The sequence below is a fragment of the Chanodichthys erythropterus genome, chromosome 10, assembly GCF_024489055.1.
Source record: "Chanodichthys erythropterus isolate Z2021 chromosome 10, ASM2448905v1, whole genome shotgun sequence".
In the NCBI taxonomy this organism is placed as follows: Eukaryota; Metazoa; Chordata; class Actinopteri; order Cypriniformes; family Xenocyprididae; genus Chanodichthys; species Chanodichthys erythropterus.
This window is the reverse complement of record NC_090230.1, coordinates 38,850,494-38,869,195: the sequence shown is the minus strand read 5'-3', so window position 1 is coordinate 38,869,195 and position 18,702 is coordinate 38,850,494. Positions and strand designations below refer to the sequence as shown.

General features: G+C 35.8%; 1 protein-coding gene across 8 annotated transcripts in view; it reads left to right on the top strand.

Moving 5' to 3' along the window:
- The window catches only part of nf1b (neurofibromin 1b), a 67,500-nt gene that overhangs the window by 5,110 nt on the left and 43,688 nt on the right, over positions 1–18,702 (top strand). For all 8 annotated transcript variants that reach the window (XM_067397657.1, XM_067397653.1, XM_067397651.1 and 5 more), the window contains exons 3-26: positions 2,395–2,478; positions 2,627–2,817; positions 2,924–3,030; positions 3,158–3,225; positions 4,230–4,305; positions 4,392–4,549; positions 4,936–5,109; positions 6,167–6,295; positions 7,021–7,095; positions 7,199–7,330; positions 8,894–9,028; positions 9,126–9,239; positions 9,333–9,412; positions 9,502–9,625; positions 10,473–10,719; positions 10,843–10,916; positions 11,186–11,269; positions 11,856–12,197; positions 12,296–12,435; positions 15,146–15,268; positions 15,348–15,431; positions 15,950–16,066; positions 16,155–16,336; positions 16,706–16,917. In XM_067397657.1, coding sequence (XP_067253758.1) covers positions 2,395–2,478; positions 2,627–2,817; positions 2,924–3,030; positions 3,158–3,225; positions 4,230–4,305; positions 4,392–4,549; positions 4,936–5,109; positions 6,167–6,295; positions 7,021–7,095; positions 7,199–7,330; positions 8,894–9,028; positions 9,126–9,239; positions 9,333–9,412; positions 9,502–9,625; positions 10,473–10,719; positions 10,843–10,916; positions 11,186–11,269; positions 11,856–12,197; positions 12,296–12,435; positions 15,146–15,268; positions 15,348–15,431; positions 15,950–16,066; positions 16,155–16,336; positions 16,706–16,917 — 3,252 coding nt within the window. The remainder of the gene's footprint in view (positions 1–2,394; positions 2,479–2,626; positions 2,818–2,923; positions 3,031–3,157; positions 3,226–4,229; positions 4,306–4,391; positions 4,550–4,935; positions 5,110–6,166; positions 6,296–7,020; positions 7,096–7,198; positions 7,331–8,893; positions 9,029–9,125; positions 9,240–9,332; positions 9,413–9,501; positions 9,626–10,472; positions 10,720–10,842; positions 10,917–11,185; positions 11,270–11,855; positions 12,198–12,295; positions 12,436–15,145; positions 15,269–15,347; positions 15,432–15,949; positions 16,067–16,154; positions 16,337–16,705; positions 16,918–18,702) is intronic.

The following is an 18,702-nucleotide window of genomic DNA, read 5'->3' as shown; positions in this document are numbered from 1 at the left end:
GACTTGATGTCTATTTATAATATTTTATAATGCGTACACTACCGTTTGGTGTCAGTAAGGTTTAAAGGTTTTTAAAGGCTGCATTTATTTAATCAAACATACAGTAAAACAGTAATATTGTGAAATATTATTACAAGTTAAAAGAACTGTTTTCTGTTTTGATATATTTTGTTAAAGCTGAATATTCTGATCCAGTCTTCAGTGTCACATGATCCTTCAGAAATCATTGTTCTTAAGAAACATTTCGTATTATCAATTTTGAAAACAGTTGTGCTGCTTAATATTTACTCAGAAATCTTTTGTAACATTATAAATGTTAATGTTAAAATATATGTTCTAGGGGTGTGACGACGAAGTTAACTCACGAGAATGATATGAGACAAGATTTTTACATAGTGTTTTTAAAGGTGCCGTAGAACGTCTTTTTAAAAGATGTAATATAAGTCTCTGGTGTCCCCTGAATGTGTCTGTGAAGTTTCAGCTCAAAATACCCCATAGATTTTTTTTATTTATTTTTTTTACCTGCCTATTTTGGGGCATCATTAAATATGAGCCGATTTGGGCTGCGGCCCCTTTAAATCTCGTGCTCCCCGCCCACGGAGCTCACGCTTGCCTTTAACAGCATAAACAAAGTTTACACAGCTAATATAACCCTCAAAATGGTTCTTTACAAAGTGTTCGTCATGCAACATGTCTAATCGCGTAAATATGGTATTTATTTGGATGTTTACATTTGATTCTGAATGAGTTTGATAGTGCTCCATGGCTAAACTAACATTACACACTGTTGGAGAGATTTATATGAATGAAGTTGTGTTTATGTATTATACAGACTGCAAGTGTTTAAAAAATTAAAATAGCGACGGCTCTTGTCTCTGTGAATACAGTAAGAAACGATGGTAACTTTAACCACATTTAACAGTACATTAGCAACATGCTAACGAAACATTTAGAAAGACAATTTACAAATTATCACTAAAAATATTATGATATCATGGATCATGTCAGTTATTATCGCTCCATCTGCCATTTTTTGCTGTTGTCCTTGCTTGCTTACCTAGTCAGTTGATTCAGCTGTGCACAGATCCAGACGTTAATACTGGCTGCCTTGAACATGGGCTGGCATATGCAAATATTGGGGGGGTACATATTAATGATCTCGACTGTTACGTAACAGTCGGTGTTATGTTGAGATTCGCCTGTTCTTCTGAGGTCTTTTAAACAAATAAGATTTATATAAGAAGGAGGAAACAACAGTGTTTGAGACTCACTGTATGTCATTTCCATGTACTGAACTCTTGTTATTTAACTATGCCGAGGTAAATTCAATTTTTGATTCTAGGGCACCTTTAAGAAATCCTCAGTTCTACTTTGTGAGTATGAATTATCATATGCAGTGTAAGACAATAATACTCAAGCACTGTAAAAGGTTTTGTCATAAACTCAATTGACCGGCTTCTCTCCTGTATGATTTCATACGAGTCTCTTCAGACCTTAGAACTGTACATGATTTATAAGCTTCTACAAGTTTTTACCTCCTAAATCAACTCCTTCCCACAAATTGATCATAGAAATAAAAACAGCATAAGCCTAAAATGAAAATGAATGACAGTTTTTTCTTAGTCTTATTAAGTGCAAAGAATAAGTGCAACCATAATCAAAGTACTCTCTCAATATTCAAAGTGCAAATAGAGACCAAATTTTTCTTGAAGCATGATACAGAGCTAAGAGATGTTTACAACAATACAGTTATCTTTTACACTGGGAGATATTTGCATGCATCATGGAGCCGCTTTCAAAATGCGGGTTATTGAAATTGCGCTTGAATGTGCGCCTGCGTTTTACTTTCGCTTTCGTGATCGATCATACTCTGTGAATAGGGAGCGGCGGTGCTGAGCGTGAATTCTACAAGATAAGACATTTGTCAGACGCTTAGGCTCTGTTGTGCAACGAATCCTCCACCATGGTCTTGTCAGTCATCTCGTCACTTACTCTCGTCACGTGATCAGTGAACTCTGATTCCTATTGCACTACGTCTGACTCTGCAGCTTGTGTTGGATGAGCTGGATGGGATTGAAGCATCTGTTATCCAACTGAATTAAATGGCATGAGATCATGGCACGAGATCTCGTCACACGCCTGATATGTCCTTTAATTTCAGATTTTTTTTGTGTTACTTATTTAGTTGTTTTCTTATATTATCGATCCTATATCAATGTTATTTCCATGTTTTGTAGATATTTATTCATTGTTGGCTATTGAAAAAAATATTAAGTGGTTACTAGGCCAGAGTTTCTGAGAGCATTTGTTAGATGATTGTTCTGTGAACTGGAGTTCTATGACAGAGAATGTTGGTCTCTCTCTCTTGCTTAATTTGTCATCTCTCTCTTACAGCGAATATTTGGGGATACTGCAGAGAAGAACCTTTACCTGTCCCAACTGATCATCATGGACACACTAGAGAAATGCCTGGCAGGGGTGAGAGACCTTTCATTGTGTCATCTCCATGAGCTGTCACCGTTGTGCCATTTATTGCTTTTTCAACATCATTTTGAGGTTCTGAGAGACACATCCAGATGTTGATAAATCCCATAAATGAGTTTTATAATCTCTCTTTCTCTATCAGCAACCAAAGGACAGTATGCGTCTAGACGAGACGATGCTCGTGAAGCAGTTATTACCCGAGATCTGTCATTTCATCCACACGTTCCGTGAGGGAAACCAGCACGCGGCCGAGCTGAGGAACTCAGCCTGTGGGGTTCTGTTCTCTCTGAGCTGCAGTAATTTCAGCGCTGTCTTCAGCCGCATCTCCACCAGGTACGTACTGTACAGCCACTTGTGACTGGGTGAAGGAATGAATGTATCCGATGTATTTGATATCTCTGATTTCACTTGCTCTGTCCGTCTGTCTGGTTCTCTGCAGGTTGCAGGAGCTGACCGTCTGCTCTGAGGATAACATAGATGTGCATGACATCGAACTCATCCAGTACATCAACGTGGACTGCTGTAAACTCAAACGCCTACTGCAAGGTTTGATAGACTCAAACTCAAGCTTTAATACTATAAAATAGAGCCAACAGGAAAAAAATAGCTTTTTTTTTTTCTTTTTCCTTTTTATGTGTCAAAGAGTTAAAGTGTAAATCTTTTCTCCTTGCAGAAACTGTGTTTAAATTTAAAGCCCTGAAGAAGGCAGCCCAGTTGAGTGTCATTTACAATTTAGAGAAGGTAGGTGGAATTATTATTACTATTATTATTATATTATCATTAAAGGCACAATATGTTGCTTTCCATCAACTGTGGAGCTGAAGACGACAACTCCCATGATTCCACGCTCATTCACGGCATCATCAAGTTACACCTTTGTTTTGAATAAGGACCCTTTAGTGGCAAAAATTATATATTGCCTTTAATATATAAAAACACATTGCAGCTATGTGGCTCTTACAACAATATAATGATTATTTAATTTTTTTTTTTATTATTATTATTATATATTAAAGAATTGCTTTTTATTGCCTTAATAACAATATAAATATTAAAAAAATACAAAGAGCATTATTATAATTCATGGATTATTATTAATATTATTATAGTCCAAACTACTACTCCCAACTGCAAAGTCACCTGACATGACGCATTTCTCACATTTATAGATTTAAAGGTGCAGAAAGCGGTTTCTGAGAAACGCTGTTGAAAGTGGATCAGACAGAGCAGAAAAAGACTTGTAGCCCATCAGCATTAGGGAGCCTATCCACTCATGATGAGAGGAGAGAGATTGAGTGAGAGAGAGATTTGAAGAAAGACTGTAGAAAGAGAGATTGCTGAGATAAGGGTTACAAAAAGTCAGAGGAATATCACTGGAAAAAGAAGGGTTATGATCAGGCAAGAGCTTGTTAATATAAGAAAAGCTCTCTCTGGCTTTATTTTTAGCAAAGCATAATTTTGCTTCGTTTCAGCTATGATAAAGAGAAGAGACAACCACTCTTGCTTTGTGTGTTTGTGCATTTTAGGGGAGGAGCAATGAAGGGAGAGGTGTTTGTTTGGATTTATTTCAAATATTGTTTCTCAGAAACCACTTACTGCACCTTTAAATGTTACTTTTATATTCTGTGGTTTTTATAATTTGATGGATTTTTTTTTTGTATGAAATTCACCCTGCAGCCAAATAGTGTTGTCCTGTCTCAGTGCATCTGTAGTGTGTGTTAAAAAAAAATCGATTGGATTTGTAGGCTTTCTGGAATTGGGTGGAGAACTATCCTGATGAATTCACCAGGCTGTACCAGAGGCCTCAGGCGGACATGGCTGGTGCGTCCACTGAAAACCTCACTTTAACTGTACCATATCAGTATGCTTTGGAGACGATACATGAATCTGATGTGTGTGTCTTTTAGACTGTGCTGAGAAGCTGTTTGATCTGGTGGATAGTTTTGCCGAAAGTACGAAGAGGAAGGCAGCCGTTTGGCCTCTGCAGATCATCCTCCTCATCCTCTGTCCTGACATCACACAAGACATGTCCAGAGACACGTCAGATGACTCTAAAGACAACAAGGCAAGCATAAACAAACATGTACTTGTGAAGATCACCTCTTGATTTTTATTGTACTTAAATTATAATACCCACTGATAAACAGATTAAATAGGCAACTACATTTTATTATTTTGTAAAATAAATGTAAAAAATGAAGTAAATATTGTGTAAAGCTAATTTTGTCACCTTTTAAATGATTTTGGTTATGTATTTATTTATTTTTATTTAAATGGCACATTTTTACACACACATGCTCAACCTAGACAACTACATCCTTATAGTTTATAGTTGATAAATAGTTTGACGGTCATACTCTGTTAAATTAATATTAGACTTGTAACTATAATTAGATTCCTCCTAAACTGATTGGTATGTGTATTCATGTGGTGGTGTTTTTCTCCCTGTAGAAACTGTTTTTGGAGAATCTACGGAAAGCCTTGACTGGTCACGGGGGAAGCAAGCAGCTGACGGAGAGCGCGGCCATCGCCTGTGTTAAACTGTGCAAGGCGTCCACGTATGTTAGCTGGGAGGATCACTCCGTTATCTTCCTGCTGGTGCAATCCATCGTCATGGATCTGAAGGTATGGACAAATATGGTTGTCATGTAGAGTTTAGGCCTTTTATATTTTAGTTTTTGGGTTGGTTTGGATAGTCAAGGGAATGATTAAAGGGATAGTTCACCCAAAAATGAAAATTCTGTAATCATTTACTCACCCTCAAGTTGTTCCAAACCTGTATATATTTCTTTGTTGTGTTGAACACAAAGCAAAATATTTTGAAGAAAGTTTGTAACCAGGCTGCTTTGGGGCACCAATGAATGACCTCCATAGTAGAAAAAATATATTATGGAAGTCAATGGTGCCCCAGAACTGCTCAGATCAAAACATCTTCCTTTGTTTTCAGCAGAAGAAATAAATGTATACAGGTTTGGAACAACCTGAGTGTGAGTACATTTTTTTTTGGGTGAACTATCCCTTTAACTCTGTAAAGCTTGACATATGAAATAAAGTCTGAAAAATTGAAGTTTTAGAAATGGAGTAGTTTATTAAATCTTTATAAAAATAAATATTAAAAAAATAGTTTGCATGTGCTTTTGTTGAATATCCTATTTGATACATCAGGCATTTATGGCACATATAACAGGATATAGGAGGATATGGAGCTCATACTCAAGGAGAAAAAAACACCTTAATTACATTCATAGGTCCAAACTGAGCAAAAATATGCAATTTGGTGCAGTTGGTGATATTTATATGGCTGAAAGTAAGATGAGATGAGTTTGTATTGAAATATTACTAACAATATAAAAGTTATTCTTACATTTACTTTATAAAAAACATTAAAGATTTCACAGCAAAAAAAATGTGTACCATGACCTGACAAGGGAGGCCTTAGAAATTTGCATATTAAATATGATACAGCAGGCTTGAGCTATAAGAAGGGGAATGGAGTTTAGGAAATGTCGCTGGCAGGACGTAAACCTCCATCACCCATATAAACACCACAGCTCAACTTGTCAGATTACAGAAGTGACGAACACAGAAACCTAAGTGTGGTGACTCCCAGCGGCTTAAATGTTGTCTGAATGTTTTTTGTTGATGCTGTCGTCTTCATTGATGGCTGTCTCTTTGTCTCCAGGCGTTGCTGTTTAACCCAGCTAAGCCATTTTCCAGAGGCGCAGGAAGCCAGAGTGCAGACATGGACTTAATGATTGACTGCTTTGTCTCCTGTTTCCGAATCAACCCGCACAACAATCAGCAGTTTAAGGTGTGTGGATAAGTCAGGTCAAATTCAAATGAATTTATATAGCACTTTTCACAATACACATTGTTTCAAAGCAGCATTACAGAAAATCATGATGTTAATGTTTATATAATTTCTTAAAACCTTTTTGCCTTATAATTATATTTAGCAGATTAGAGCGATAATATAGTTTACATTTTGAGACGATACAAAAAATCAAGCAGAGATATGCTATTTAGTATATATCGCCCTACACAGTTATACTGTATGTATACTGATAAAGTTGGACATATTTATATAACCAACTTTATATAAAAAGCTAGGCAATAATATTGTTATATTTTGCAGCGAAATAAAAAAATCAGGCAGTTAAGATTTGCTATATAGTATGTATCGCTTTATGTGAGTGTACTGTATATATGTGGAGAAAGTTAGATGTAATATATATACAGCCTGTATAGCTGTGTGATAAAGTAGGATGTATTATATAACCAACTTTATCGCTGGCCGATAATGTAGTTTATATTTTTATACAACAATCAATGATTTGAGATTTGCTATATTTACATACTGCATGTATTAAGGTAAGGTTGGATATACTTAAGAATAGTTGTATATTTCGCTATTAATTCATTAATTAATTTAAATTTGTTATCTGGATATACAGAGAATAATGAAACCTGTAAGGTTTTGTTAAATTTATGCACTGTCCCAAGAACATGCACCAAATCTCTTTCTTTTTCTGTAAGGTGTGTCTGGCCCCATCCTCGCCTCCTACCTTTCATTTTGTGCTGGTGAATTCTCTCCACCGAATCATCACTAATGTAAGAGCTCCTGGTGTCCTTAGTTCACCCTTATAGAGATAGGATGTCTGATTTATTCCCAGGGTGTCCAAATGTCCTCTGTGTGTCTTCTGTCTTGTTCTAGTCCCCGCTGGACTGGTGGCCAAAAATCGATACCGTGTACTGTTACTCGGGAGAGCTGCGGCTCATGTTTGCTGAGACTCTGGGGAGAGCCGTGCAGGGCTGCAGCAGTCACGCCCCCCTCCGTATGACCCCGGTGAGACGCCCGCAAAACTTGTCTGATATGAGATAGCCGCCTCTAGTGTCCTGCTAGCTGTCTTGGGCTGACGTTTGGAATATAATACTTGCACAGTTTACTGCATACAGCCTACTATTTTAGACTTAGTATGTGAAACAGCATACAGTATGCTATATACTGTGTCATCTGAGAAATTAATACAGAAGTTTTTTAAAGGTGCCATAGAACGTCTTTTTAAAAGATGTAATATAAGTCTAAGGTGTCCCCTGAATGTGTCAGTGAAGTTTCAGCTCAAAATACCCCATAGATTTTTTTTATTAATTTTTTTAACTGCCTTTTTTGGGGCATCATTAAATATGAGCCGATTTAGGCTGCGGTCACTTTAAATGCTCACGCTCCCCGCCCATGGAGCTCGCGCTTGCCTTAAACAGCATAAACAAACTTCACACAGCTAATATGACCCTCAAAATTGTTCTTTACAAAGTGTTCGTCATGCAGCATGTCTAATCGTGTAAGTATAGTATTTATTTGGATGTTTACATTTGATTCTGAATGAGTTTGAGGCTATGCTCCGTGGCTAAAGCTAACATTACACACTGTTGGAGAGATTTATAAAGAATGAAGTTGTGTTTATGAATTATACAGACTGCAAGTGTTTAAAAAACGAAAATAACGTCAGTCTCCGTGAATACAGTAATAAACGATGGTAACTTTAACCACATTTAACAGTACATTAGCAACATGCTAACAAAACATTTAGAAAGACAATTTACAAATATCACTAAAAATATCATGTTATCATGGATCATGTCAGTTATTATTGCTCCATCTGCCATTTTTCGCTATTGTTCTTGCTTGCTTACCTAGTCTGATGATTCAGATGTGCACATCCAGATGCCCTGCCCTTGTCTAATGCTTGAACATGAGCTGGCATATGCAAATATTGGGGGCGTACATATTAATGATCCCGACTGTTACGTAACGTTATGTTGAGATTCGTAGTTCTTTGGAGGTCTTTTAAACAAATGAGATTTATATAAGAAGGAAACAACAGTGTTTGAGACTCACTGTATGTCATTTCCATGTACTGAACTCTTGTTATTCAACTATGCCAAGATAAATTCAATTTTTTAATTCTAGGGCACCTTTAATTTTAAAATCTGTTTTAGTTGAAAATTACATTTCATAAGGACTTGAGAGAGATAAAAAAAATCACAGGGAAAAAATAAATGCAAATAATACATATACATTAAATAAGAAAGGGGCCGATAAATATATTAAATTCAGTTTATGAATAGCATATGATACATACACAAATTAAGTAAAACTACTTATTTTACATAATTTTGCATTTATTACACACACACACACACACACACACACACACGTACTTGTGTATATATGTTTACATAAGTATGTGTGTATAAAATATATATATATATATATATATATATATATATATATATATATATATATATATATATAATATAATATAATATAATATAATATAATATAATATAATATAACATATAAAATATATTAGATATATTTACTTTTTTTCCTCTCTTGTCTTCCCCTCAGAGTTTGACGTTTAAAGAGAAAATGAGCAGTCTGAAGTTTAAAGAGAAAACCACTGATCTAGACACCAGGAGTCATAAGTATCTGCTCTTGGCTTTGGTGAAACTCATCCATGCAGATCCCAAATTGATGCTACATGTGAGTAAGGAGGTTTACCTCTCTCTGACTTCAGTGTGATACTTATAAAGATGCTCTGCTGTACAATTAATGTCACTTTTGTGTGTTCGTGGATCAGAACCCAGGTAAACAGGGTCTGGAGGTCCACAGCAGTACGACAGAACTCATCATAGGCCTGGTGCAGCTTGTGCCTCTTGCTAACATGGTAGATATTTCCCTGGAGGCCATGGAGGTGAGGAGATCATTGTATCTCTTTCTTTATCTGGTGTCACCAGTTTAGTTAGCCTTTGTGTGAGTTATTGGTTATAATCTATCTCTATATTAGGCTCTTTTGGTTCTGCATCAGCCTGAAAGCATTGAGCTGTGGAACCCAGACGCTCCTATGGAAACTTTCTGGGACATCAGGTAGCTCCTCTGTGTTCTCGACTCCACTTAATTGGTGCTGACAGAAATGAAACTCTGCCCATCTGATTGTGTATTTGTTGTTGGTCCAGTTCTCAGGTGCTGTTCTACATCTGTAGGAATCTGTTTGGTCATCAGCTGATCAACAGCACTGAGATTCTGAAGTGGCTGCGAGAGATTCTTATCTGCAGAAACAAATTTCTCCTCAGGAACAAGGTGAGTCGGCACTCTCACCTGCACAGAAGGCATCATGGGTAAATTATGTGTATACCTTTGACTACATTATCTGGATATTGTCTGAAGAAACCTTAATTTCCTTTTTCCTTTATTTAATCTTCCACTTTTTGTCTTGTTTTTATATTCTGAACTGGTTTTTGTGCAGTACAAATAAAATGTAAATATTGAAAATAAATATAAATTATAATTTATTTTATTTGCTTTTTTATATTTATTATTATTTTATTTGCTAAAATGTGAAGGATTTTACCAAACTACACTGCCTGATGTAATATTGAAAATGGATATTAATATAAATTATCTATATTTATATTATTATTATCATCATCATCATCATACTCATCATCATTAATTTATTTGCCAAAATGTGAAATATACATACAACCAAACTAAACTGCATAGAGTAACGTATCCCACAATTCAGTGTACTCAACCTGACCTTCCCATGTATCAAAAGAACCAGGATATTGACCAGGAAATTTATACAAAAGTAGATAGTTGTGATATAAAATGAATGCCAGTTGATTATACAAGCAAAATGGTCAAGATATTTACTATAATATTTAAATATTTATTATATAGTGCATACTATTTAACATAGTATTTTTTAAAAAATAGCATTGTAGCTAATAGTAACAATTTAAGTCATTTTTTTGGGGTTAATAGAAGATTAAATACATTTTAATATATTATCACTATACAAATTTTTCATTTAAGTTAATTGACTACATGCTTACTTGTGTTAGCAAGGTTATAAAACTGGCATATGTATGGAGGTAGCATTTTAATATCAGGTTTCTTAACCTCTGTTGTTTTTCTCCTACAGGATCGGGCCACAGCAGGCAGCAACATCGCCATCTGCCGGCAGGCCCAGACCAAGCTGGAGGTCTGTCTCTACATGTTCCTGTGGAGTCCAGACATGGAGGCAGTTCTGGTGGCCATGTCCTGTTTCCGTTACTTGTGTGAGGAAGCAGACCATCGCTGCAGTGCAGAAGACATCCCTGTGCAGTCCCTTCTGCCAAATTACAACACGTTCATGGAGTTTGCATCTGTCAGTAACATGATGATTACAGGTCTGTCTGGTGATATACTAGTTTGAATGCACGGATTCAGACAGACACCTTAGTTTTATTGAGATTTGGTGCTGGTGTCAATAGGGGGCAGCAAAGTCTATGAGATCTTTCTGATTTTTCTAGGTCGTTCAGCTCTGCAGAAGAGAGTGATGGCTTTGCTGCGGAGGATTGAGCTGCCCACCCCAGGAAACACAGAGGTCAGAGGTCACACATTTATGCATTTAATACCATTGGACAGTAGTAGGGTCATTCTGGTTCTTTGGCGAGCACATTTGCATTGTTCTGATTGTGAGCTATTGTAGTATTTAACGTCATTGTTCTTTTAGCATATGTAAAACTTGATTTGTTTTCCATGTGGTTGGATTTCACAGTTCAGTGCTTGTGTGCTTTTTCAGTTTTTCTGCATAAAAAAATCAACCAAAGATAACATGGATGACAGAATTTAACTGCTGTTTGGTCATTTCAGGCCTGGGAAGAGACACATGCTAAATGGGAACATGCAACCAAATTAATCTTAAGCCACCCAAAAACAAAACTGGAAGACGGTCAGGTCAGATGCACCTACACTAAATAAAGCACATGCAGAAGATAAAATGTTGTCTACATATGTGTGATTCTTTAATTTAGGGTACACTTCTGTCCATTAGCTTAATTTGTAAAGAAAAAAATGTTTTAAAAATCATTCCCTTTTAATTATAAAATACAGAGTACATAATTTATTGGATCTCTTAAAATACCTTTTCCTAATTTATATTGATGAAAAATTTTAGGAATAGTTGTTTTTCCAAAGAGTTGAGAGTGAGATTCAAGAATTTTAATGTACAATTTCATTTATAATATAATATAATATAATATAATATAATATAATATAATATAATATAATATAATATAATATAATATAATATAATATAATATAATATAATATAATATAATATAATCTGCATTAAAATTCTGAAGAAAAAAAAAACTTACACTCACACTCACATTTTTGGAAAAACAACTATCCCTTTTTAATGCTACAAACTAGGAAAAGGTATTTAAAAAGATCAAATAAATTATGACTTAAAAAACATGACATGACAAAAAGTTGTCTGTTTACATTTATAAGCTCCTAAATCCTGTGTCTCATCCCTCAGGAATGGATCAATATGACTGGCTTCCTGTGTGCGTTGGGTGGCGTGTGTTTGCAGCAGAGGAACACGTCTGCTCTGGCCACCTATAGTCCTCCCATGGGCACACTGAACGATCGCAAGAGCTCCATGGTGTCCATGGCCTCATGTGAGGGGAGCCCAGAGACGCCTCTGAGTAGGTTCCTGGACCGCCTTCTGTCGCTGATGGTGTGCAGTCATGAGAAGGGCCATCAGATCCGCACTAACGTCAAAGACCTGGTGGGGCTGGAGCTCAGTCCAGCACTCTACCCTATGCTGTTCAACAAACTCAAGAACAGCATCAGCCGATTTTTTGATGCCCAGGGGCCGGTGAGACAGCTTAATTGTGGTAATATTTTTTGGAGCAGGTTGGACGTCAACAATATCAAACGTCATTGGTACTTGTGTCACTGTGCTCATATGTTTAGGTGCCAATTAATGAGACCAATACGCAGTTTGTGGAGCAGACCATCGCCATCATGAAGAATCTACTGGACAACCATACGGAAGGAAGCTCAGAGCATCTGGGTCAAGCCAGCATTGAGACCATGATGCTCAACCTGGTCAGGTAAGTCATATACTTGCTTGTTAGTGTCATCTTTACTGTGAAGGTCATTCTCTTAAAGGGGTGGTTGATTGTGGTAAGTCTCTTAAGAACTAAGACTCAAAAATACAGTAAAACAGTAATATTAATAATAATGTCGGTAGTATCACTCCCAGATTTTTTAAGAACTGGTTTGAATGCTGCTACTTTAAGTGCTGGGGGAACAATCCCTAAAGTAAGTGAAGTGTTAACAATCACATTAATATGAGAAACAATAGCTGGCAAGCAATTTTTCAAAACTGTAGTTGGAAGCGGATCAAGTAAGGAAAATGAAGAATTCATTGACAAAACCAATTTTGAAATGACGTCAGAACTAACAGCAGTAAAACTTGAAAGCAAAGGAGGGGAAATAAGAGGATGCAGATCTAATAGCTCAGCTGAAGTAGAGACAGATGCAATAGTATTATAAATGTTCTCAATTTTACACAAGAAATACTTAAGAAAATCATTGCATTGCTCTGTGGAGAGGTGATTAACCCTAGTAATTGGTTGGGTTAGATTATTAATTGTATTAAACAATACTCGTGGATTAGAAGCCCCACTACTAATGATTGTTGAATGAAACTCATTTTTTTGAGACTCATTTACATTTACATTTTTGTAATTTTTAGAGAGTTGTGATATTCCATCTGATGCTGATCATACATAAGCTTGTGAACTGTTAAGCTAGATTTCCTATACTGTCGCTCCAACTGCCTCCCAGCCGCCTTAAGCTTACGTAGCTCAGGTGTATACCATGGAGAAGGCCTCTTAAAAGAGACAACACGTTTCTTCACAGGGGCAAACTCATCCAGAATAGATGAGAAGACAGCATTATATTGGTCAATGCAAGTCACAACTGGTAGTTCACCAATAGTATGTATAAAAGCATCTAGGTCAATGTCTGTAATTTTTCTAAAGCAGATTACATGCTCCTTGGTTTTTTGCGGAGAAGGAGGAAACACAGTAAAAGTAATAAATTTGTGGTCACTTATACATGATACATCAGTACACTCAAGCTGGTCAATAGTCACACCTGTAGCACAAACCAGATCATACTTATGTGTTGGAAAGTTGACATATTGAGTGAGATTAAAACACTCTAATGTTTCCATAAAACAAACAGTATTATTACAATTTTGATTGTCCATATGAATATTAAAATCACCAGTTAGAACAATAGCTGAACAATTTGCACTGACAAGTGTCAAAAGCTCACTAAGTTCAGAGAAAAATGCAGGGTTGCGTTTCGGAGAGCGGTAGATATTTAAGACAAGAATTGGTGAATTCAATTTGAATGCCAAACATTCAAATGAAGAAAAGCAAGGCAATGTAACTTCAGTGACAGAGACATCAGATCTATAAATAACAGCAAGACTGCCACCTTTACCAGTGATTCGTGGTTGATCAATATAAGTATAGCCTGGTAAAACACACATATTGAGATTCAAATAGTCATTTGGCTGATGCCACGTTTCACAGAGACAAAGAAAATCCAAATTCTTGTCCACAATAATGTCACAGATAGAAGCCGATTTATTGTTTATAGAGCGAGTGTTCAAGTGTGCAAACCTGATTTCCTCAAGATGGACACCTCCATTCAGGGCAGTAGATTTATGAGGATAGGAGAGATTAGCAGAACAAACTCCACGGGCCGTTTTGTGACGGCGATCCAAGCGTCTCTCCGACCAAACTGCATTTACTCCAGTACCACCTGTATGAATACTCCGGCGGGATCCCCGATGAACATATTTGGGTCGGCGGAGAAGATGCAGTGATCGCAACGTTTGCAAAACACAGGTAGAAGGAGGTAGACAGTGCTGAAAGTTTAACAGTTCAGCTGGAAGATATTTTACCATAGTAAAGTCCAGGTGTTCGAGATATTTCTTGCCGTAAGCTCCAATTAAAATTACAATAAAAAATATAACTGAAAAACATTGAAACAGCATGTTGCCAACAGGTTAATCCAGGTGAGTTGGGAGTCAGATCTGATCGCACAAGGTTCAGTAAATCATAGTCGCCATTTCAGTCCAAACAATAAAAACAGCTAATCCTGCAATCGATTGTTTGACAAAGTCTATTTCTATGTCAATTTATATTTCTGGTAGAGAAGCGGCAACCACATCGCGCCAGCGTCCTCTCACACCGGAAGCCTCAACTTTGAGGACAAAATTGTTGATTCAGTTGATTCAACTCATCGTTCATATTGACCATCGTTCAACATGGTTCATATTGTGAAATATTATTACAATTTAAAAGAACTTTTTTTTTTATTTTAAAATTTTAATTTATTCCTTTGATGGCAGCAGCTTTTAAATGGTACTGTATGTAATAAAATAATTATTTAAATTAATTTAAATTAAAATAATTCATAATTTTATTTATTTTTTATTTATAATAATTGATTTTTTTTAAATCAATCAAAAAAATCATAAATCATAAATCCAATGATAAGCTTTCTTTTAAAAAAGTGAAACAAAAATATCTGAAAATGTTATGTTCTGTTATTATAATTATACAGGAAACACCAAGACTACAAAAATTAATATACATTTTTACTGGACAATGATGGCATACAAGGGAAACCTTTGTAATTTCTACCCTATTTTTTTCTTGCAATTTTGACAAAACCTTATCTGTTATCCTTATTGTTGATTCCTGTGTGCTTAAACTGTATTTGTGTGTATGTTGGCAGGTATGTGCGTATTCTTGGCAACATGGTTCATGCCATCCAGATTAAAACCAAACTGTGCCAGCTGGTAGAGCTCATGATGGAGCGCAGAGATGACCTCTCTTTCTGCCAAGAGATGAAGTTCAGGTACAAATTTATTCAATTGTCAGATTATCTGGCATGTTTTATTCCTGCTCTGGAGATGCATCGGATTTGTTTGTCTCAGGAATAAGATGGTGGAGTATCTAACAGACTGGGTGATGGGAACATCCAACCAAGCCGCTGATGATGATGTCAAATGCCTCACCAGGTATCTCCCTCATGAACACAGGATTTTCTTTCAGACAGCATTATGTTTGTTAGTTTACCCAACAAAAAACAACCTCCATTGGACTTTTGGTTCGAGAAACCTTGATTAACAATGTAAGATTAGCACAAATTGAAACATGACTTTTAGTGGTTTAAATTATTTTTGCTCTGATCTCTGGTTTCTTACACCTCTGTCATCCTCCAGACTTTTAAGATCTTCAGACAGGGCTCTATTATCTATTCCACGTTCCTGTCTAAAAACTAAGGGAGCTTTTTCCATTGCCGCCCCGTCTATGGAACCAATTGCCTTTGGACATCTGCCTTGCACCTTCGATTACCATTTTTAAATCAAAATTAAAAACATATCTCTACTCCCTGGCTTTTTAATATTTTCTTATTATTATTCTTTTTTGTTTGGTTTTACTTCAGTTTTATTTCATTTTATATTTCCCTACTCTGTTAAGCACTTGGGATAGATCTGCTATGTTTAAATAAAATTTACTTACTTTTGATCGACAGGGATCTGGATCAGGCGAGTATGGAAGCGGTGGTCTCTCTTCTGGCTGGGTTGCCACTCCAGCCAGAGGAGGGGGACGGTGTGGAACTGATGGAGGCCAAATCTCAGCTTTTCCTAAAGTAAGACTCAAGCTATATCAAACCCTTCACCTTATATTGTCCCTCCATGGGGTTTGTACTTTACTCTGCCCCCTGCTGTCCTCCGCAGGTACTTTACTCTGTTCATGAACCTGCTGAACGACTGCAGTGAGGTGGAGGACGAGGGTCAGCAGGTGGTCGGACGCAAGCGGGGGATGTCCAGGCGATTGGCGTCTTTACGGCACTGCACTGTCTTGGCCATGTCCAACCTGCTTAATGCCAATGTGGACAGCGGTCTTATGCACTCCATTGGTGGGACTTTCATTTCATTAACCACTAAACTAACCTTATTTTATTTTCCTTTTATTTTATTTGACTGTTTGACTTTATTTTTTTAATTTATTTTATATTTCATTTTATTTTTTTGATTATACCCTTTTAAAACTGTCATAAATAAAAATGTTAATCTTTAGTTAAAGGGTTAGTTCACCCAAAAATTAAAATTCTGTCATCATTTACTCATTACATAATACATAATTATTTGAATTTAGGCTTTTATGTTCTTGCTTAATATAATCTACCTGACATAAAAAGACTTTTTGTGACATATCTCTGATAGCATAGAGTAAGCACTTTCTCACACATATGATCAATCTTTATGCGTCTGCTGCTCTCTCGCAGGGCTGGGCTATCATAAGGACCTTCAGACCAGGGCTACTTTCATGGAGGTCCTCACTAAGATCCTGCAGCAGGGGACTGAGTTTGACACGCTGGCAGAGACTGCTCTGGCCGATCGCTTTGAGAGGCTTGTGGAACTTGTTACAATGATGGGGGACCAGGGGGAGTTACCTATCGCCATGGCGCTGGCCAGTGTGGTGCCTTGTTCCCAGTGGGTGAGTACATTATGCAAATCTTGTTTCTCTTTTTTTCTTTTTTTGGACAGTGCGAGATGAGTAACTAATTTAGCTCTAATTCAAACTATGTTCTCCACAATTCACAATGCAACATATTTTTATTTTTTTATAAACATTTTAAAAAACTTTTTACTTTTAAGAATTTTAACATTTAAAGCTTAAAAATCTCCCAGTGACTTACAATGATAGAATGTTTGCTAGTCAAAATCAAATGATGATTATTTGCATACTGATTTGGCACTGTTCTTTTCTTTCTTAGACCTATTTACATTACATAGCTTTTTTTTTACATCTATTTATCATCTATATTATTATCATTCTCTTTCTCTATATATCAGTGTTTGGGTTTAACTCTTTTATTATTTATTTTCTTTTGTTATTTTTCATTCATTTTTACCATGGACAGTGGTTCTCAACCTTTTTGACTCGAAGGCCCCCCCCCATATAGGCTAAGATATTTATTAACAGAAACTGGTAGTTTTGATGTATTAAATTATAAATTATAAATCCAAAATTAATTTTGTGATTCCAAAAGTTTCAAGAAATGTAAGTTCTTCAATAGAAACAATACTTTATTTGGGTGGGAGTGAAGAAAAAAGAATTTGATTAAATCTTGATTTTTTTTTTTTTTTTTTTTTTTTTAAATTTACATTACATTATAATTTATTCATTTAAATTCTTTTAAGTCACCCTGTTGCCACCTTTGAAGTTCATTGAGGCCCTGATGTGGGCCCCGTCACCCTGGTTGAGAGTAACTGAACTGTAACTTAACACTGTTCTTAAACTCTTGCAAGCACTCGCTTTACCTCTAGAATATGCTAAACTTTTTATGAAACAAAAAAAATTATAAAATTTAAGGATGTCCTGATCAAGTTTTTTTTGTGCCCCTGATCCATTCCAAGGCGTTGAATATTCTGTATCTGCCAATAAAGAGTCCTGATTCGATACATGTATTTTCTTAATGCTTGATGCACACTTCAAGTACATTAAATTTATTAAAATCAGTTGAATGTACATTACAGTCCAAAAGTTTGGAACCACTAAGATTTTTAATGTTTTTAAAAGAAGTTTCGTCTGCTCACCAAGGCTACATTTATTTAATTAAAAATACAGTAAAAACAGTAAAATTGTGAAATATTATTACAATTTAAAATAACTGTTTTCTATTTGAATATATTTCACAAAGTAATTTATTCCTGTGATGTCAAAGCTGAATTTTCAGCATCATTACTCCAGTCTTCAGTGTCACATGATCCTTCAGAAATCATTCTAATATGCTGATCTGATGCTCAAGAAACATTTAATGTGTACAATTGTATTTGTGTACAAATTTTTTTTTCAGGATTATTTGATGAATAGAAAGTTCAAAAGAACAGTGTTTATCTGAAATCTAATCTTTTGTAACATTATAAATGTCTTTACTGCCACTTTTGATTGATTGAATGCATCTTTGCTGAATAAAAGTATTAATTTTTAAAATTTCTTTTCAAAATAATAAAAATAAAACTTCTTACTGACCCCAAACTTTTGAACGGTAGTGTATAATGCTACAGAAGCTTTGTATTTCAGATAAATGCTGTTCTTTTGAACTTTCTATTCATCAAGGAATCCTGAAAAAAAAGTACACAACTGTTTTCAACATTGAAAATAATCATAAATGTTTATTGAGCAGCAAATCAGCATATTAGAATGATTTCTGAAGGATCATGTGACACTGAAGACTGGAGTAATGATGCTGAAAATTCAGCTTTGCATCACAGGAAT